Source organism: Caloenas nicobarica, chromosome 3, assembly GCF_036013445.1.
Source record: "Caloenas nicobarica isolate bCalNic1 chromosome 3, bCalNic1.hap1, whole genome shotgun sequence".
NCBI classification, from domain to species: domain Eukaryota; kingdom Metazoa; phylum Chordata; class Aves; order Columbiformes; family Columbidae; genus Caloenas; species Caloenas nicobarica.
The window spans coordinates 110,881,793-110,904,210 of NC_088247.1; the positions used below are offsets into that span (position 1 = coordinate 110,881,793).

The window sequence follows — 22,418 nt, forward strand, 5'->3', positions numbered from 1 at the left end:
TTTAATTTGCTACCCTACTGCACCCTAGAGGACTTGTATCCCAGAAAAAGTCAAGTTTTAACAGGTGAGTTGGACAAATAAGAGATAATAAACATCAGATGTTGTAGCAATATCGGGGAGATTTTTGTCAGGATAACTGACAGATGCTTGCTTACCAATTCTCACACTATAAAGGCTTCAGAGACAACACTGTCCTCAAAGAAGTGAAAATACTCCTTGCTTTTTATCATCCAATATTGATAGCTGCAACTTGTGCTAAGAAGTCACGCTACTTTAGCCTGCTGGTAACTTCTTTAAGTCAGTCCATCCATGGAGATTAGGTTCTTCCTGAGGGCTGGTTTAAATTTGACATGCATTCAGCTTCTCTGCATTTCTTGAGAATTGCCTTCATATTTAAAGAACAAAATGGGAAAGTTTTCACTGCTTAAACACAAGGACTAACCTGAAGGAGCTTGCTGTCTGCAAATGCATAGTTTCACAATAGTGACAAAAGTCTCTTCTCCTTTTACCTCCTAAACCTGACTCAGTAATCTTAATGCTGCTACCATTTGTACTGCTTCTTAGCATTTATTCTGCAGAACTTTACTTACCAACACAGCACTTCTGACACCATTTAGTGTCAGGAATTTTTGTAGACACTGCAAACTTTCTGCAAGATATAAATACAAAAGTATTGATCAACTAAAACAATTTATTTAATTTGCTTTTTAGAGAGTTGTGGTGGGAAAATTATATTTGCCCCCCAGAAAACCTAAAAATATATTTATTTGTATATTTATTTGCAAAACGGTATGCCTAGAACATACATGGTCATTCCTCTGTTAGCAAGGAGGTGCTGTTCGGTTATGCAGCATTATGAATGCAGTTATTATAAAAGTCAGGAATGGAGAGGAATAAGTACCTCAGTACCTTCAAGCGTCATTTACCACTATCTGTTGCTGTTTAATTGTATGTATTTATACACATGCCTGGATTGTCTATTGGTACTCTCATGATCATTCTTCTCTGTAATGCTGTAACTTATTGCGTCTTGTGCTGGTTACTACACAGACAAAGTTCACTCTTATTCCAAGGACATTATAGTTCAAAGACAAGGCACAGGGACCCAAGGGGTGTGGGAAATGATGCTGTACTGAATAGCTTGCTGGGCCAAAGTCCTTGCAAACTAATAGCTTAAATTTTGCAAAACTTTTCACAGGCAGCACAGCATGTGTTTCAAGAAGTCTGAAGGAGGACTTTAGACTTGCAGCTTTGCAAGATCTGTTCTCATGTGCAGAGGACACAACTTGAGAAATCATGAAAACAATTACTTGAAAATTTATCTGATAAGTCAGAGTAGATGTTGTTATTTGCTGGTAGTGGGAACTGGTGTTTCTACAGAGACTAGACGATGACAGACAGACAGTATTAAGATTGGCCACAGTAGCCTGGACAGTAAAAATAACTAACTTGATGCTGTAGGAAAGATGGGAATAAGTAGGATGATAGATGCTGCAGTCAAAACTATGAATTGGGGACATACGTGTATAGCTTTTCAAACAAAGCTGTCCAGGAGTGATAACGCAGCAGAACTGAGCAGCATGAAAACTGAGGACTGGCCACCAATTTTGGTTGGAAGAAGTCATGGAAGGTTTGAAAGGAACTGCTCAAGGACATTCAAAGGAAAGAAGCTGGAAAGGAGACTCATCATGGACATATTTTCTGCTACTGAATATTTGCCTACCAAGTATCATAAGTTGAGCTTCAACCATTTTGCAGGTGAATATATGAACCTCACAAATTACTTTAAATTCTATTTTGCTTTGCATGTTACCTACCAAAACACTTTGCTTTTAACATATCTACATTTTTCATGAAGCACTCATCATCATGGTATCCAGGAACTTGCTGAAGAATACACTTTGTGGCCTAATAGGAAAAAAATTACGCTCTTCTACATACTTCAAACATACTTCTGCCTAGCTAAACATTACTACCCTGACGGCTAACAGCAAGGGATAAAACAGCAAACCAGATTATCTAAATGAATCTCTCCTGCCTTTGAATGTCTGGCTTGGCGCTCGCACATTCAGGTCGTGCTGCATTTTTCTTGGGAAGTGACATGACTGGATGAGAAATTTTCTGAGCCCTTTGCAACTTAGGTGAGGTGTCATTCCATGTTGGATGTAGTCAGAAGGCCTTCCTCACATGATCCTTGTAATTATGGTTATTAGTCCACTGCTGATGCAGTCCTCAAGCCAAAGTCACCCAGCCAAAGTTAGTTTGGAAGAGAGGAACAGAACAGTGGTGCAGACACACAGAAGACAACAATTCAAAGCACATATTATCTCTTGGGTAATTAGAATTTAGCCTCTAGGAATAACACAATTTTCAGACAAGTGCTGCACCATTATGTCTGCAGGTGACTGAAAAAGAAGCCTTTCCTGAATTCCAGAATTAAATGTTAATAGGCTGTTAGCAGAACCAAAGGTAGCAGAGAATCAGGTCTTTTAGAGACCTTTTTCCTAACAGAAAGCCTATTATATGAGAAAAAACTGATTCGCTCTGCACTTTAAGAATTAAAGGTTCCTCTGCAAACTAGATCAGTGTTATTACCTCCTCCTCTTGGATTTGAACGGGTTCCTAATGCCTGTTTGGCAGCCAGCACTGTACCCAGTCTCTGGGATTTTGTATGTGCTTGTTAGTAAATAAAGCTGGAGGGGCTGCACAATGTGCTGTAGGCATCTGGAGACAAAAGTACCCTCTACACTGGTTCGCAAAAAATGACAATCCAATGATGAACGTCAGATCTGTAACCCAGTTCTACTCTTCCCAGCTTTGAAAACAACCCATGAGCCCATTCCCTCTGCAGTAAGAGATTACACACCCCCATTATTTTTTCTTCATTGAATGGAAAGATAGTGCCCAGAGTTACTAATGCAAGATCACTGTTTCTACTTGCCTGAAATATCACAGGTACAATACTGACCCTAGATTTTTTTTAGCGTCAAGTATAATCAGGATTTACCATACCGGATGATATCTGAGAAGAGTCATGCCCAGAAACAAGAGGCTTCATGACAAGAAGGTAATACGTACCAAAACCCATTTCTTTAATAAGAATATATTCATATCTTGATTAGTGTAAATTTAGGGGTCTACCCTCTCATTAATGCCCATATAAGTTATTCATAGCAATCTGTGAACAGAGCTCCGTATTATCTGGTGTTCCACATTATTTGGTATTCCTAGAATTCCACAAGCATATCTACAACTCCCAGAATTAAGATATTCTGATATATCTGATGACGTGTGTTTACCTGGGAAGTATTCGGTCAGGGAGTTTATGTGCTGGAATAGCAACAGGTAACTTTTGCATTTGCCTTGCATAATCAAAGAGTCCTGGTAGATTATGGGAATAAAGCTGAGAAGCTTTACCTGGAAATTAGGAAACAAAAATCACACTTCAAATACAATACCAAATGTTTACCAGCACTACCACTCAAAGACAGCACAGTAACTTACCAGATATTGATAACAAGCAATTGTTCATGACATATAGCCACGTACACCTTCGAGGAAATAGCTGGTAAAAGCAAGGAAGAACAAAGAACAAAAAGCATTCAATTTGATATACACAAAATACGAGCACATTAAGTTGATCAATTAATACCTGTATAGACAACAGGACAAAACTAATACTGACTTACTTTTTGTAGCAGAAATTAGCTTAAGCCAAGTAATGTTTACCTGGATTCCAGAGTTAATTCAGAGGCACACACACTATATTTAACACACACGTTAACATTTAGACAATTAGCACATTTTATATTCATGTCTTCAAGTACTATAATTAGCCCACAAGACATCATTATAAAGATCAATCCATCCCTTTTCAAAAATTTTGAAAACCAAACCTTCTCCTTCAAAGGAGAAAAGCTTAACAGTGTAAACTTCAGTAAACAAGGCATGGTTAAACCATCGCCATTCTAAAGCCTGTGACAGTCCATATCTCTTGAAACTATTAAATCTGGCACTTGAAGGGACTCTTCATCTGCATATGATTACACATTTCACTTCAGTGACCAAGGAATGCAACAAATGGTCAAGGCAGAATTGTTATTCGTCAGATCCCACAATTAGTAGAAAGGTGAAACCAGCAAGACATCCTTTAAAAACAATAAAGAGATTTTTAAGAAGTTGGTACTCTTTTCCCCTCTCACATAACTTCTGGAGCTTGCTGCCACAAGAGGTCATGGAGGTAGAAAGTATCAACAGCATAACCGAGGGATTAGACATACTCATGTTCAACAGGCCTGTACATGGACACAAGGAGCCAATAGGCAGGGATCCTCCAACATCCCTGATTCAGAGTGCAGTGGAGTCCAAGGAGAAGAGACAGCAGACAGTTGCCAAGTTCACAGGCATTTCCTGCTGCCACTTTACAAAACAGACTATTGGGCTAGCCAGACCACTCAGGAGGACACTTCTTTTGCTCTTAAAAAAAAACCCACAAAAAAAAAGAACCACCTAACCCTCTTCCCCCCTCTCCCCAAAAAAGAAAATCCCAAACAAAAAAATCCCACCAAACTACAACAACAACAAAACCCCCCTCACTGCTGATTTATTAGAAAGATTTTAAGAGATCTGTAAATATTGAAATATTTTTCTGTCAAAGAGCAAGGGATTCATCTTGAAGCTGCACTAACCCCTGGAAAGGTATGTTATTTCTGCTTTGTCCATTAACAAAGTGGAATGTAGTGAAAAATTACCAAGGATACTACTTTTGCTTTTACGCTGAATTGTATCAGACCTGGAGAGTAAATAATGAAGTGAAACACTGAACTTGAAAATGCTATTGAAGCCCTATTACCTATTATAAATAATGATGTAATAAATGTTTGGCACAGAGGGTGCACTACTATTCCTGAAGTGTCCTCATAACCTAAACACAGTGTAAAAAAACCTAACATAATCTACCAGACTGTCTGTATCCAAATTTAATGTGCAAGTTTGATTGATCTTCTGTAGCTGCATAAGCTATTGTGACTTAGTATCTGAGGATTAGAGAAAACAAGGTTGGATATGAGAGCAGGAGTTTCATTACACTTATTCTCATTCCCAGTTAAAGAAAAAAAAGCCACAAAACCCAAAAGAAACAAAATCAAACAAAACTTTCTTTGGTCTACCTGGCCTAAAGGAATTATTGTATTAGTGATATATCTCAGAGATTTTACAACTGCATTGTAGCAGCAAAGAGTTACCTGAGCTAAGTTTAAACTAGCTAACTCAAGCACCAGTAAGAGTACAGGCTACATGGAGCTCAGTGCAAGCTAGTCTGCCTTCTCAGAAAACCAGATATATCTACAATGTCTGGACCATGGATGATGAGCAAACACCAGTGCCTCCAGCTTACAGCATGAAGGCTGTCCTTGCAAATTCCTCCATCTTGGTGGCAGATGCATAGCTCCCTAAGTTAGGGAGAAGGCAGGAAAAAAACCAGGTCTCTTAGAGATTAACAAAAGAGCTGGAAAAAACACCATACAGCAAAGCCTGCAATTGGCCTTTCCCCCTCCCCGTTATCCCTTTGAAAAATTTACTGTTTATAAGATTCTGCAAAGACAGAGTTTCAGTTGGGATTCAGTAAGCTGAGTTGCACCGCCAAAGCCGCTTTTAAAACTAAAAGAATGGAATCTATTGTACAAAGGAACTCCTTGCTTCCCTGTAGCTGAAACACATTTGTTGCAAACATTCTATCTTGTAACAAAGCTTTAAAGGAAATAGAATCTTTCATCCAAAACATATCAGGGAAATTCCATACTATTTAACAAATCATTTAACTGCAGGACAATGCACTACAATGAAGTTCAACACACTGATATATGCAGATCTCCTACTTAGACCTGCGTCGGCCTACAAAAAACTTAAACACGACTGAAAGGTATCTTCAGTAGTAAACATTAAAAGGTATTTCTCAGTGTAGCTAGTGCCAAAGTAACTGTAGTAAAGATAATTTTATAAGGATTATACAACATTAATCTGAGGGGCTTAAAAAACGCCAAAGATATGGGCTTTTTCCAAAATATGAAAACAGAAATATACCTGCTCCATTGATGTTTCATGAAGTTCATTAAGGTTCAGCGTGTAAATACCTTCCTCTGCACCAAATATCAAGTACTGATCTGCAAACACAAAAAAAATCCTGAAATCTTGATTTAAGGAAGGTGTGTTTTATAGAATCATTTCGGTTGGAAGAGACCCTTGGGATCATCGAGTCCAGCCATAACCTAACTCTAGCACTAAACTATGTCCCTAAGAACCTCATCTAAACGCCTTTTAGACACCTCCAGGGCTGGTGACTCCACCACTTCCCTGGGCAGCCTGTTCCAACGCCTGACAATCCTTTCTGTGAAGAATTCTTTCCTAATACCCAATCTAAACCTCCTCTGGCACAACTTGAGGCCATTTCCTCTCATCCTATCACTTGCTACTTGGGAGAAGAGACCAACCCCCTCCATGCTACACCCTCCTTTCAGGTAGTTGCAGACAGCGATCAGGTCTCCCCTCAGCCTCCTTTCCTCCAGGCTGAACAGCCCCAGTTCCCTCAGCTGCTCCTCATCAGACTTGTGCTCCAGGCCCCTCACCAGCCTCGTCCTTCTCTGAACTCTCTCTAGTATTTCAATGTCCTCCTTATGATGAGGGGCCCAAAACTGAACACGGTTTTCAAGGTGGGGCCTCCTACTTCAACATTTTCATATATTTTGTGTCATATTCATAGCCTCCTTTTGGAGTACTTCAACAGCAGTACTGACTGGAACATTTTCTCAGTACTTTGCACGTGCCTCACTTCTAGAACATAATTAATATCCTGGATTGTATTTAGGCATGTGAACAAAACAGACATCTCATATTGAGAAGACGTCAACTGCAAAAGACTGACTTCTGTAATTTCAGTTTCTAAAAAAAACCTAAGTGTTTTCTTGTTTACTGGCTCAGCAGCACGTCTATAGAGCCTATAATCAAAAGGTGAAATTGCAGGCAAAGTAAGTACAATGTTACCAATTATCTCTTTCATCAGATTACTTAATAAAGCACTAAAATGTATGTGAAAATAAAGAGAGCTGCAGAAACCTGTAGGTACCAGAAAAGTTTTTGGTGGGGAAAAAAAACAACGAACCACACCACACAACACCAAACCCAACACCACAACACCAAACCCAACACCACAACACCAAACCCAACACCACAACACCAAAAACAAAAACACCCCCCAAAACAACAACAACCCCCCCCAAACCAACCAAACGAAAAAAAACAAACAAAAAACCCACAAAAAAAACCCCACAAAAAACCAAACACACCCCCCCCGCCCCGAAACCCCAAAAAACCCAAGTGAATGATAGAGAATCATGACAAATGATAAAGAATGATAAATTGCAACTAGGACATCCAGAAGTCAGACGTTTTAAAAACAAATTAGGATTGGCATCTTTTGGACTAACATTTTGAGAAGAATCTTGAATAAAAACAAAAAAAAATGTTTTGCTTTGATTTTTACCTTTGATACGCAATTTATTCTTTATAATCAAAGCTGAAAACTGCACCCCACATGTCTTAACATAATTAAAAAGAAAACATTGAACTTCAGACAGCAGTGGCATAATTAAAGAAGAACTCATGTTTACGTAAATAAACCTATTTTACAACTCCTGAAATTCAAGGAGAGGACAAAATGGATAAAATATATGCAACACACTACCTCTTGTATCTGGATTTATCCATGATGTTGCACAATGAATTTTTAATGGACAGCCATTGAAAACTTTTGAAAAGCAAGCACCCATCTGTAGAAGTAAAAACAATTTAAAATATACTTATGAAAAATTAACACGTAACATTTCCAGTAGGATTATTTTTACATAAAGTAGTAACAAAAGCTTATGATTAGCTTCATTTGCCATGTGGAAAACAAACTCATCCAGACAAGTTGACAACAGGATTTTTTTTTTTTTTTAAGTGACTTTTCCTTCGTATGCAAGACATTTCTGAACAAACATACAAGAATTAGCATTTCGGAACTGGCTCTTAAGTTAACAGTCTAAGCGCATACTTATTACAAAGGTGACAAACCTAAAAAGGTTCCTGAATTATGTGACTTTAGGAAGTCTCAGAGAAACTTTATTCTTGCCACATTTCACATATTTAAAACAAAACTCTAGGTCATGCAACAATAAAAATCTTAGTGTCAGATTCTTTGTGTTGTTTCAAGTTATTTTCAGTATTGATTGCTTCCCAAAGGGAAACCTCTTGTAGAAGATGCCACTCCTTGTTCCGCATAACCTTAACAAACTCAGATTGCCTATTAAGTGTCTGACGTAGTGTAATATAATCAATCTCTCCATCTTCCTCCTAGTGAAGTGCAACATTTGCAGGCATTTATAGGAATACTTAGTAAATTTGCTTCAAGATGACAGAAAAGCAAAAGCCAGGGCTGCCGTCTTTCCTCTCAAACGTCAACATAATAATTTACCCATCCTGTTTGTTAAGGAGCAGAGCTGATCTATAGTACTGTAGATGAAAAGGAATTATGCAGTAGTAAACAACAATTAGTAAAGTGACATGTTATCATTTATCAGATGATGGTCAAACATAAGAACCAGTCGTAGCTAACGGCTGTCATCTGGAATACAAGCAAGTATCACCTTTACGCAAAGCAACACACCCTGTAATGCAGCTACAGAATGACAATGTTTTCACTTCATATGAATACTTCGTAAACTACTATAAATCTATAAACTGAATTAAACAAGTAGCTCTCATATCAGTATTTGGATAATTTTTTTTTTGTTAACCTGCTGCTGAATAAGAAAGTCTGCATACGTTTCAGTCTCTTATGAACATAGTTTAGTTCAATAAGAAAAGAAAAAGAACTTCAAAGACTCCAGCACTACTGCAGGAATCTGAGTACCAGGCAGGCAGCTGGCTGCTTGCTAGACAAAAAGATGAACCATCTGCAAGCGTAAGAAAAATACATGAGGCAGGAATATGAGAAGACACTGACACAGAGTGACCTTGAGGTACTGACAGGTTCAATGTTGTCAAATCCCTTGGTAGCAAGGAGTTTAAAGGAGGGATGACATCAAGAAAAACAATAAAGGTTTTTTGGGCGGGCTTTTTATGGCCTCTTTCCATGTGTGCAAGGCACTGGAAGGCACTCAACAGAAAACACACCAGATGACAGTGGCAGCACTAATCTCCTAGGAGACTGGTGTTTCTGCTGCTCCTGTAACCAGCTACGCAATTCTCCTTGATGCTTTCCAAGCACTGAAGAGAGATGCTGAGGAAAGCTGTGCTCACTGCTAAGACCTAGTTAAGCTCTGCAGTGCTAAGTCAGATAAGAAAGAAGGACAAGATGGAAATCAGAAGAGACTAATAATGTTTTCCTCTGGCCATTCTCAGTCCTGATCTCCAGGAAGCCTGCAGAGCCAAGATGCTGCTTGCAAATGCCTCAGAAGGGTAAACGGAGCCTGAGGGTATAATCTCTAAATACCAAAAGAATCTCAAGGACACAGCTGAGAATCAGACAAATTAAACTGAGTTGCTAGTGTGGAAAAAAGCCCACAAACATGGAACAAAAGGTTGAAGCATGGCTGCTGCCATGGATGCATTTAAGTCTCAGGGGAATTTCAGTAGGCAGGGCACTTCCTCATTGGTAGGATCTGACAGGTCTCTGTGTGCTGCAAGCCACCTGAGATAGCAGGGAAAAACATACTACCAGACTGGGTTATTAGGAAAGCTGAACAAAATCTCTAGAGTCACAGGCAACCATGCATAGATATCATTTTGAACAGAACACTAGAACATCTAACTATTTCAGAGGACAACGAGAACACAAAACACTTTTTACCATTCAGCAACATACTTAAGAACCACAAATCAAACCCAAACAAACAAGAATCAGAACAATGATATACCACAGAAAAAGAAGAGATTGAAATATTGTCAAAATTTTACTTGCAGTAGCAGGGTATTTGTCATATATGACTCCTAGGTGATGTCAGGATGCAAAACACACTCCACAATAGAGAAAAGTATGAAGTCTAGTAATCCGAATGACTTGGGAGAAAAAACCACTTCCTTACCCAAATTTTTGTTATTTGGCAATTGATGGAGAGACAGCAAGCACAGAGGGACATGTAAGTGCCAAATCAAGTCTTCAACACTTAACAGGAAGGTTACAAAGTTAGTTGCGCATAAAAGGCGTGGTGTGATGAGGGAAGAAGAGGACAATGGGAAGAGTTTCTAACCTGAAGACCAGCAGAACCAGAGAATTAGTGCGCTACAAAAATGCATGAAGGTGCAGAGAGCTGTTCAACACCCAGAGACTCATTTCATCAGCTTCACAAGTTTTCCTATTTTAATAAGTCTCTTTTAACAGCTTCATTGTATTAGCAACTCACAGTCATTGTCTGATGGCCTGTCCCCGAAGTTTGTGGCAAAGGTTCAACACATATGACTTCATTTTGAGCTGCTCTATTTTCTACCCTTTTTTCTCATTCCAGTCACTGAATCTATCATATTTCTCCCTCCCTATGATAAGTCAGTTATTTTCAAAGCTAGGAGTGCTTCCAAATTTCTGTCATTCGCTAGCTGAAAGTGCATGCTCCTAGGCCATGCATTTAGTTTAATATTTAGTTTATTGCAACAGCATTGGCCTCAATAAACGACGCTAAACATATCAAGAATTCAGAGCTCTGGGACAATCCTGTGCATATAACCAAGAGATTACAGTTCTAAGGAAGAGAAGCATGACATCTGCCTTAACATGTCCTGCTTCTCTAAAATTGGTAGGAAGCAAAATATAATATCATTTGCACTTACATATCCTTATAGCAATTTCATTTTCTTATCGAAAGATGAGAAACTGATCTGGCTTAGGAGTAACGCAGCAAAAACATTAGTTTAAAATCAGATGAATCCCCCATTTGGTGCACAGCACAACTACATGAATGCACATTCTAGCACACAACAAGGAGAGTGGTGAGAGCAGAAACAAATGGTCAAGAAGGGAAAACTGGCTATTCTGACCACAGTGCTGGCTAAAAGCATAGTGACAAGTCTGCACAGATATTACAATGAAATTCTAGTTTGCTTTATGTTATGAAGGGGCACATAGATGTCTGTAACAGTTATTTCCAGCCCTAAGGCATCTATGAATGCTATTTCCAGAAGTTTTGAAACTCAGAGCTGCATAATATAAACTTTGAGCTACTTGCCATTCCTGAGAGGCTTCAGCGCTGAAAGTATTTCTGTCACATTAGTCACAGAACTCTCATTCACTTTTTAACGAAGGAAGCAAACAGAAAACCTTTCAAAATTTACTTCAAGAGCACAAAATCAATGGTGATTTCTGAAATCTCATATCTGTGGCTTAACATTTAAGAGATACCAGCTTCTATAATTAAAAAAAATACTATGAACATTCAAAAAATGTGTTCTCTCAGCTTTAGTAAGGAAATGTCCTGCTTCCAACATTCACTTGTATGTCTTGGTAATACTCACGTGTACTTTAGGTGTGGGAGGAAGGCCATTACTAATTGGTTTCTAGAAAATAAAAAGTATGTTTATACTCACATGCACATATATGCATAAATATGCATATACACTCCCCCATACGACGACATAACCAAAATACAAGTCTAAAAAAAATTTTTTTAAAAGCACTTGATAAATAACTGAGCATAATTATATGAGGAGCATAATTATATGAGGAAACAATAAAGAGCCAATACTTGCATATTTCTATGCTATGCTAAATGGAAGGCACTAGGCACCTATTGGGACACTCCGCTGTGTCTAATGCCACATGTGCTAGATCTGAAAGTCATGGCTGAGCTTTTGCTACCATCCCATTTTTAAGCATGAGATTAGGCTAGAGACTTCCCTTCCAACTGACAATTCCATAATTCTGTATGAGTTTGCTGACCACACACCACAAACTACCAGTATCTTTCTTTCATTGAAACCTCCACTGTTAACATGGTTCCCTAATATCTCCTCTTTGTATGTCTGCGCAGTCTATTGCACAACATTTTCACATCACGATGATGCCTGAAAGCATGTCATATCCAGAAACACAAAGTTTAAGCAATGCTGTGGCAATTGTTAAATTGTTCAGTACTACAAGCAGCATTAAACTCTATCAATCAGTACTAGACCCACTTTCCTGTATCAGTATCAATTTCTCTGAGTATTTTACGGAAACATAGGAAACTTTAAACACACAATTTCAAATGCCAAGTTCAAAGCGGTTCAGGAAATCATACTTTCCAAAGTACTGCCAGTATTACTGGCACTTCCTTAAAACAAAACAAAAACCACACACATTTCTGCCGTATTTCCTCTTTACTTCTCTCAAAAGAGCGACATTTCCAACCTCATCCTTAGAAGAAGTCCCCAAAGAGTGGAGCTTCATGTTACATTTAATCTGATCTAACTACAGATGTCCCACTTTTTCCTATCTCACATTCTCACTTTTGCTTTTGAATCATGGTAACAGAGCAACCACTCCGGAAGCCATTTGCTGCTTTGATGGAAAAACTCACTAAAGAGAAGAAAGGGATGCAGGAGTATTCCCCTTCCTCAGCTCACAGCTAGATCAGACTGCATATGGTATAAAACTCTATTCTTTCCATGAGTACAACTTCATGTAAATACACATAGCTCAAGTCTGACACTAAATCCAAGCTGCTAAACCCTGAAACCCAGAGCTCCAGAGGCCAATGGGCAAAGAGTTTGCATATGTGGACCCTCAATCTATATTCCTCTTTTTTCCCCCTAGAATACCAAAATGCCTGTATGCCTACATCTGGGATAGGAGAAGGACTCATTTGGGAGCAGCCCTGACTCAGCTCCTTTCCCAGGGCCAGTCAAATCCTCCAGCACGCCATCAGTTGGCAGCATACTCCTTAATTGCTCAGCACAACACATTCTAATACATCAGTCTCACAAGGATCTTGCTCTCATTAAGTGTTTCTCAAGTATGTGAACGCAAGCAAGTAAATCTTGTATATCGATGATTATGGTAGTTTCTAATGAAAATTAAATACCAACTCAAACTTCAGACTGTATCACAGCAAAACTGTGCTTTGATTCAAACAAAACAAGATGCCATGCAGTGTTATTTCTATACTAAAGAGCGTGCCTGCTTCGTTTCATTGCACGTGTAGAACAGTTAAGACAACTTTAAAATAACACTTAGAAACTTAAATACATACCAGTATTTCCTTCTTTTCTTTCCTTGAAAAATTAGTGTCTCTAGCTTCATTCTGTTGATGTGGTGAGCCCTCTCTTTCACCATTTAATTGTACAGAAGTGACTCCATTACCTAAGAAGATTCATATTTAGAAATGTGTTCTTCTACCTTCATCTCAAAGAGTAGTCTAGCCTAAAAACAATTTTGAAAGGCCAAAATTTCCACTTATGTCAGAACATGTTCCGATACTCTAATTTATCTCTAAAGCATACATGTTCCCACATGAGCACTTACAACCATCTACAGAGCCACATTCAATCTCGGTCCATGGCTTTTGGTAATTAATATAACAATCTATTGTGGGCATAGAAAGGGATGCAATCATGGTTATGAGGACAAATGTACTTAACATTTCTAAAGAAAAACTTGGCTATAGTTCAATTATTGATTAAATTTAAATAGACTTTAGGCATTTCTTAGCACTGCGTACTTAAGCTTTACAGTCAAATCTGCAACATGTCAAGTGCAGTACTAAACATATAGCAAGGAAGAGCTAGCAAGATATCAATTAAGAGTCAAACATTAAACTTGCTTAAAACAAGCCAACCCAGGGCAATTTTCAAAGCATCAAACTTGAACAAAAGCATAAAAAGAACAGCCTGACCAAATGGTAAACAAACAAAATTAGTTGCTCTCCTACCTAATCCAGTTTGTTACACATAAAAGCTAACTTTGAAAGCCAAAACTATTCTTAACATGTCAAATGACAACAACAGCTGACACACTGGGTCAGAATCTGAAACCTACATACAGGAAAATTGTTTTATTCCCTGTGACAATCCTGATACACTACATTGTAAGCCTGTTACTTAGAAAAGCACTTGTGTCACCAGTGGCATCAGCGGGAATCGTGTCAGTGACTTTACTAGAAGGTACATTTGACCCTCTAAAGAGTTTAAGCATGCTTTCTTTGTGCATTTTGGCTTTCATGGACTTTCTGTTACATGCCCACCACAGAAAAATTACCACAGTATGTTTTAATGTATGCACAGGTGAGGATGTAGAAATAAAAATCACATCAGATTATTTAAGAAATAGTTGTATACTTATTGGTTTCACTCTTATTACCTAAAGCATTACATTTCTGTGGAGGTAACCGAGGAGGTGGTGGTCTAGGTGGAACCTGAGATGCAGATTTTGCTGGGCTCTCTGATGTTGGGCATCTCTTGATTGTCCCTTGATTATCATTTTCAGAAGAATGAGTTTCTTGGGGTATAAAGATGGATTTAGGCTGAAAAAGACATAGTAATAATAAAAACATAATGAAAAAAGACTCAAAGTATCCATGTTATTTCTCGATGAGAAAAAAAAAATACAAGTAATATTTGGATCCTGGAATTTTCACATGTAAATTGAGAAAGCAACATGTTCTGCCATGCAGATTTCTTTCAAAAAACAAACTAGAAGGAAATACAGAGCAATAAAGGAAAACCTTGTTATTGACAAAGGACAAATTCAAAATCATTATATTCAACTCATGCATTAAACAATTACTGGGCATGCGGAAATGTCACTGTTTATGACTGCAGATAACCAAATCAGACATTTTAGTAGGAAGGAGGGAACATTCAATGATACAGCCAGAACTTTGTGTAAAGAATCCCAAATAGGGGATGTAACCACAGAGGGCAACATTGTTTAGACACTTGGCTGCACTAATGCTGCTTGTAAAGTTCTTCTCAGTTATGTAAAGATAGTGCAGAAGGGTAAGTAATCAAACCTGCAGGTTTTGTCTGGGGAACTGACAGCTGGACAAAAAGATGTAAGCTTTTTTAGTTTTTATTTTTGCTCATATTAAGATAACTTCAATGTGAAAAGATTTACTTTTCAAGTGGCAGCATGCAAAACATCATCTGACCCAGGCATGCCTCTGAAGATCACCAGACACCAGAAGTTAAGCAGGTGCTTTATTTGGCAGCTCTTTATTAAAAACTATTTGTGGCACTACATTTTTTAACTACCCAATTTATTCCTTCTGAAGTATCAGAAGTGCAATTAGTCAGCAACAGCACTTTCACACTGACAAATACCCTACAGTGCAAGACTTCATGCAGATTTGCAATTAAAGGCTACAAACATATAGATCAACCCCCTGGTTATACACTTGATTTAAAACTTGACTCAGGTCTTCAAGTCACGGCTCAAGAGAGAAAACCATCAGTATAGTCTATTAGACACTTCTGCACCTGCTTATTTAAAGTGCCCTCTTATTCTGGGCAAAAAAATCCCCCCCACTTACCTTTGGTGGTAAAGGAGGCGGTACTTTAGGTTTCATAGTAGCACTAGAAAGGAAAGAGACAAAACAGATTGTTACTCAGTGTAGTTCTTCGAAACTCATATTGCAGAATTCATGAGAATACAGGATTTTATAAATGCTATATAAATAAACAGCATTAACTTGTCAACAACACTATTATATCCACATAATTGCATCACTAATACTTTAAAACATTTTGTTATTGCTGTGCATACCACAGATACCATCCGAAAACCCGAGTATCACAGATCCTCCCCTAGAGAGCATAAGATGACAAGAACTGATTTGTTGAAGATGCACATATCTGTGCAGAAAAAAGTACGAAGATGCAGAGCAGGCCTGATATGTTCTGTTGAGAGGAGGAAGGTTTAGGATATCAGTGAGCTTTTCTGAAGGGCCATCTGTAGCTATACAGGGCAAAGGGGAATTACAAGAGAACTGTAGAAAACCATTCCTTGATAAATTTACCACTGACTTTTTCAGAACAGCTCTATGCATGAAAGCAAAATCCATCTGCAATGGACAGTTAGCCTACTGTCTGGGTTGGCCTGTGCTGGTGTTCATTTTTGTTGTTGTTGTTTTGGTTTTGTTTCTTTTCTTTCATAAGTTTCATTTTTTTCACAGAAATCTTGGTAAATACTATGTTTTAAACGCAAGAGCAATTCAACAGCTTGGCTCAATAGTGCAAGGTATCAGCAGGAAACAAGAAAGCTGAAGCATCAGGAGCATTCCTTCTCTGCTGGTTTAAAAAAATCCTAAATTCCTACATTTTTTTTATGCTTTTAAAAGCCTTACAGTGTCCTGTTTCCTAATCTTTTGGAACAGAAAATTATTTCCATTAAATAAATTAGGAATACAGCTGTGAAAACTTGACATTCTTGCACAGTATTTTCGTTATTTCTAAATTACGTTCCAAAGTTTTGGGAAAATATCCAAGTAGTAAGATATCTGTTTGCTTGTTTACAGATCAACAACTTGTCTGCTTTGCTTCATTCTTTTCGGGAGTTACTGTCCCGACATCTTATCAGTTGCTTTTACTTCAGAGAAGCTGGAAGGGAACTTCTGAGACTGGGTTACTCCATGTAATGCACTTCAGCTATTACGATGGTGGAAATAATATTCTCTTTATAACATGGGACCAAGCTTAAGTCCTCAGTCATGTATGTCCAAGGTCCATTGGTATTTTCTCTCATATTCTTCTCTGCATCTCAGACAGACATCACAGTGTTATTGAGCAGCCAAAGGTAAACAAAACAAAATCAAAACAAAAAACCCCAACAAAAAAACCCAAACCAAACCAATACCACAAAACCCTCACACCACAGTATTTGGCATAAATGTGACAATGTTTGTACAAAGGACTGTGTGCTCTGGTTTTAAGAGCAAGGTTTACGTGCAGTTTGTCATCGCTGATTGCGCAGGGCAGTGCCCCAATAATTTCTGCTTGCCCAGCTTCCATAACTAGGAAGTTCAAGCATTGTCAGCTTTGCTGCAAATGAAAGAAAAAGAAATACCAAAACAATTAAAATTGTTAAATGAAGAGAAAATTTTATATCGTTCCCGGAAGTGTGTGGATTCTCTCCTGCTATGAATCACCCAGCTTCAGACTCGTGCAGCGGCATCAGTGTGGACTGGAAGGCACACAGCCGCTTCATTGTTTTCATTCTGGATCTGAAGGGAGAAGTGACTCATGTCACACGTGCTCTTCGATTGCAGTTCCACCACTCAGAATATAAATCAAACGAAAGCCTTGAATCTTCAGGGGGGTCCAGAGAAAGATACCCAGGACCAAGCTGATGAACCAACATATTGCAGCAGATCTTTGGGCTCAAGCAGATACCAAGAGGAAAGGCACAGATACACAACCTGTCTGATCCAAGGTTGAGGCATTCAAGGCTTATTCCTGTGCTTATAGAAAATTGCCAGGCCCTCTCTGTAGGGCAAGAGTACTTAGGATGGAATACAGGAAGAAGCAAAGAACATCAGGACTTTTTAGAAGACTATCGGTGACTGTCCTTAGGCTCAAACGAACTGGAACCTCCCTGGAAGCTATCTTGCTTAACCTGAAAAAGAAAATCCACAGAAACATGACAGTGACAGAAGCAGCTAAAGCCAACGCTGTTTGAAAGTCTTCATGGAGTTTGTGCAAGCAACAAGGATCTCAAAACATTGGACAAAAAAAAAATCAGCACAAGCACTTCAAGACAGCAGGGATCAAGAGGTTCCAAGCCCTGGAACATTACCAAAGTTAATGATACTGGCTGCAAACAAAGCAAGAAGCGGAGGAAGAAAAAAGAAACATTAAGCAAAACTGAACAGACTCAGAGTTATATATAAAAAACATGCAGAGGTCAGTACGGATGGAGGAACCAGGCTAAGCTGGTTTGCAGCAGCACAGATGTCCAGAGCATCTTCACTGATGGCCAGAGTGGGGCTGGCAGTATGGAGCTATAGGGACCATTGCACCTTACAGTGCAGGAAGCTTGAGTTTTCTTTACCAAGGTCTATCCAGCTGGGAGCAAAGCGAGTTCTCAGCTTGGTCCAAATGCAGGGGAGCAGATCAAGGAGGAGCATTATCAACCTCTTCCTCTCAAAGACAAGATATTATTGATGAACTGCGTAACCAATCATGCCTTTAAACAACTGCCTAATAATGAAATATGAGGAATTTCTTAAGCAATTAGCAAGGGAATAAAGCCTGCTAAAAACTGACTAAAACCCATTTTTCTTCTATAAATATCACTTGTGTTAAACAGCAAACATACTTGTGTTTTGAGAAGTTAATCATTAAACGACGCAAGTTTAATGTAGTTGTCACCTAACTAACATCAGATGCTATCAGATGCTATCCTGTTCAGTACAGTGATAAAACCACTGCCTTTTTATAAAAAAGCAGCAGTAAAATAACTCAAGTAGAAAAAAAAAAGAGAGATATTTGGTTTTCTGTAAGAGATAGATGCCAGCAATAGATAACACATATTTTACTGGTTTCTAGTATGAAGCAATACGTTTAAAAATTATCCATTAACAGAAAGTAAACAAGAATTGTCTCAATGACGTCTTTCTTTCTGGTCTTTACATCAGATTTATTCAGGAATGTAAATTTCCACATACTGCCTGTGCATTTGAAATTGTTTCAGCTCTCATCTGTCAATCAAAAATAGCCCAAGAATACTTATACCAGTAGAATTTAATATGAGCATAATTAAACACATGCCTATTGATACTGCCTTTGCAGTTCTATACCCTTGCTCTCTCTGTGGTAAGGGAGCCAGCTCTATTCCAAAAAAAAAAAAAAAAAAAAATCAAGCACTCAGATGTGGGCTGAACAAACTCAGTCATCCAAAGAAGAAGAGTTATGGATATATTTATGTATTTTAATGAGCTTTCTTTTAATATATTCATAGGTTCTAATGACGACATCAGGACTGTGATCAGACGAATTACTGGCTCAATATATCTATGCCAAGATTTTGTTCAATAATAGAAGATAAAACGACAACTGCATCAAGTGAGGAACAAGATTTTTTTTCCCCCCAATTTATCACAAGTTTATCAGTAGAATAAGAAAATTTCTAGTAATGTCATCTAGGAACAACATTAAATGGCTATCTTTAAAACTGCTATAGAAGAAAAAGAATACTGAGCTATTAGGGCTAGAACATGATTCTTTTTTTTTTTTAATTTCATCTATTAAAAATTCAGCTTATATATGTATTTATTTTTACAAGAAGAAAGAACTTACTGTTTAGCATCATCGTCTGCATCATCATCATCTTCTAAATGTGCCACATGTCCCCTAAGAAAATGAACAAGGTACTATGGCTGAGTGAGTTGTATTAAAATCACCTTGGCTACTGTGAAAAAGTCTGAGCTCAAGGTTTACTATCTCTTTTACGGAATTTTGCTGTCTTTTAGCTTTTTATCACTAGTATTATTATTATTCTTGAAAGCACAGCTGCAATTCAGACAACTAAGCCTCTCCCACATCCTCTCAGCAAGTATAGGGACAAACAAGAACTAGCTATGGCAGACATAAGAAATTAACACACAAATGACTTTGAAACACACAAGACTGAAAAAAAAAAAATAGAATTACCGCTGATGCAGTTCTTCTTCAACTGATTTTAAGAGACTCCTTCAGCATTAAATAAGAATAAGAACACAGTTTAATTGTGGCACACAAACTTAATTATCAAAAGCCAGGACAAATGCTCCTATGATTCTATCAGTAAATTATCCAGAGCATGTTATTTCAGCTGGCCTTCAAAGCATACATCAACTATCCACATAACAAATTAATGTAGCTGCCTTTGTTTCCACACAACACACTTTCATAACAGCAATACATTAATAAGCGCGTAAGTGCAGTGGTCCTTGTTCCTTGTACTGTAAAACAAGGACTGTCTTAGTTTCATCTAATTTAAAACAAATCCATATTACCTAAGAAAATTATATTTTAAAAAGTCAGACAGCCAAGAGGATTAAACTACTATTGAAATAAATTCATTCTTCCCTAGTTAATTTTTGTAACAATCTGAACTTTTTCCATTTTTGTGTTTTTGTCTGAAAACACAGACAGGGAGAAATAGCAGGCAAACCACAGGGATGAGAAACAACAAGATTTCAGAAGATATCAGTATTCCTATTTTCCCCAAATAAAAGACTGAGTAAAAAGATCACATTCTATGATTAGATTTTCTGCATTTTAAAAATATTATTTAATTTAGCAAAGCAAAGCTAACACCCTAATTCTGACATGCAGAAATTTAAATTAGGAAATTGGCTGGAAGGGAAGAATTACATGGAACACTCCTTCATAATACAACAAAATTATTTAATACGTGAACATGAAGTTAAAGGACTTTGCTGAGACAGGCAAGTTTTATTTTTTAAAGCATCTATAATTGAATGTTTCTAGCACCCTATAACATGAAAAAGGGCATAAAGCAATGTCAAGGAGCAGCACTGCTGGCTCCTAGACAGAGTAAAATTGTGGTCTGTGGGACCTATCCATGCAGAACATTGTTAAGAAGCAGGCCAAGATAACAGCTTTTAAAAGGAAGTTTACAGCACTATAGAGACAGTATGGTCAGCACAGTTTCAAATACTGAGAAGTGCCATAATTCTATATCATTAGAATATTATTTTAGAAAAATAGGGATTTGGGAACTGTAACTGATAAAACAAGTTTGACATATGTTACTACACCCATTTCAGCTAATGTGTTTAACACACATTTCTGATTTTTATATTAAAGCAGCATTGAATGAATTCAAAACAGAAAATGTCATTGCTTACTCACTTATTTGCACCCAAGAAGTAGCCACACTGCGGACCATGACCATATTCTAGCTGTAGATCCTACAAATATAAGAGAATGAATCTTTAAGATGAACAGGTAAGCATCAAACATAACTTCTGTCATGCTACTGTTACCCCCTCTGCCACATCTGATCTACCAACCAGGCTCACTCCTCTGGTCTCCTTGGCCCCTAACACCACTCTCAGGCCTATTGCACCCAAAAATCTCCTCTCTGCCCGTTTGCTGCATCTCTAATTCCTTTTAAAACTCTGACTGTAACACCTTCCTTGGACATATGGATGCTTTGCTCAAATAAAGTCAGCTGCAGAAAAGGAAACAAAACAACCAAAAAAATTATTTTTTTTTTAAAAAAGGGGGGGGGAGAAAATAAAGGACCTTGTCTTCTACCGGACCCTGTAGAGAACCCAGCCATCCCTCAATGGCACATTACAGTATTCATTTCAGATTGAGAGGTAGCTCTTTAGCACATGAGAACATTAAAGAAATAAGCAGAGAGGACAGTAAACATGGTTTTATAGTTCTGCTTATAGCAATATGTATTTTAAGGATAATGATATGTGTTTACTTAAAGATCATCTTTTGTATAAAAAAAATAAAATATTAACAGCAAAGTCAAGCACTCAAGCAATCATGCAGCACGGGCCACTTAGAAAAAGTGGCAACAGGCTCCCAGCACTATTATTCACTAGATGCCATGAGGCATACAAATTCAATGCATTAATGGGGAATACAGGCACCATATTGAAGCACCATCAAATCGGCATCTGCCAGAAGGATACTGCTCTAATTACAAGGTATTTTTTTCTGCAGGTGGATCACAACAGGAAAAATCTGAGTATAAATTTGCTCCCAAAATACTGAGTGTATTCACCAGGACAAGTGAGTTATTGATCACCAAAGTCAGTGATAAGTGGAGCAACATTGCTCCTTTCCAGGAAAAAGGTCTCCCAACATCTTCTGTTAAACATGCCTCTTTCAGCTGGAGCCTGTATCAAAAGCATGCCATCCTTCAGAAAAATGCCCAGATATCCAAGCTATAAGAGCAACAAACTTGGATCAGGTGACAACTCAGGGGGCTGATCTCTCAAAAGGGCATTTTTAAAAACCAGAGGTAAAGTCTTGCACTAGATTTGCCAGTTGTCCAAGCTGACAAAGCAGAAGCCACTGCAGCTTTCAGTTCCAGACTGAAGGGTAATCGCTTTACAGCAAAGCTATGTATACTGTTTTGTGCTCAGTGAGGAGTTCCAGGTTGTTTACTGCACCTTCAATTCTGCTCTGTAAAGCTAAGTAGTAGTTTCCACATGGGCGTTTCTACCACAGCTCTCAGCAGCATTTTATTGCTTCAGTAACTTCCTGTATTTTCCCAAGACAAGTGAGATATTGTGGAAGAAACAGCATGTAACTGATAATTACTTGATATAAAAGAATGCATAAATCAGAGGGTTGAATAAAAACTGCAAAGACAAGTCCGATGCTATTAATAGCATCTCCTGAACTATGGAGAGACTGACTTTTCAATCTTTGTACCAACTTTACTACAC

The 22,418-nt window shown here is 38.0% G+C and overlaps 1 protein-coding gene across 4 annotated transcripts in view; it reads right to left on the bottom strand.

The window, feature by feature from the left end:
- Window positions 1-22,418, bottom strand: part of MAP4K3 (mitogen-activated protein kinase kinase kinase kinase 3) — an 84,670-nt gene that overhangs the window by 14,457 nt on the left and 47,795 nt on the right. For 3 of the 4 annotated variants that reach the window (XM_065630666.1, XM_065630664.1, XM_065630667.1), the window contains 12 exons: window positions 20,857-20,915; window positions 19,651-19,689; window positions 19,297-19,350; window positions 15,534-15,576; window positions 14,363-14,525; window positions 13,257-13,366; window positions 11,542-11,583; window positions 7,739-7,823; window positions 6,082-6,161; window positions 3,505-3,565; window positions 3,300-3,417; window positions 591-649 (listed from right to left, as the gene is read on the bottom strand). In XM_065630666.1, the coding sequence (XP_065486738.1) occupies window positions 591-649; window positions 3,300-3,417; window positions 3,505-3,565; window positions 6,082-6,161; window positions 7,739-7,823; window positions 11,542-11,583; window positions 13,257-13,366; window positions 14,363-14,525; window positions 15,534-15,576; window positions 19,297-19,350; window positions 19,651-19,689; window positions 20,857-20,915 (913 nt within the window). The remainder of the gene's footprint in view (window positions 1-590; window positions 650-3,299; window positions 3,418-3,504; window positions 3,566-6,081; window positions 6,162-7,738; window positions 7,824-11,541; window positions 11,584-13,256; window positions 13,367-14,362; window positions 14,526-15,533; window positions 15,577-19,296; window positions 19,351-19,650; window positions 19,690-20,856; window positions 20,916-22,418) is intronic. The other variant, XM_065630665.1, reaches the window with a different exon arrangement.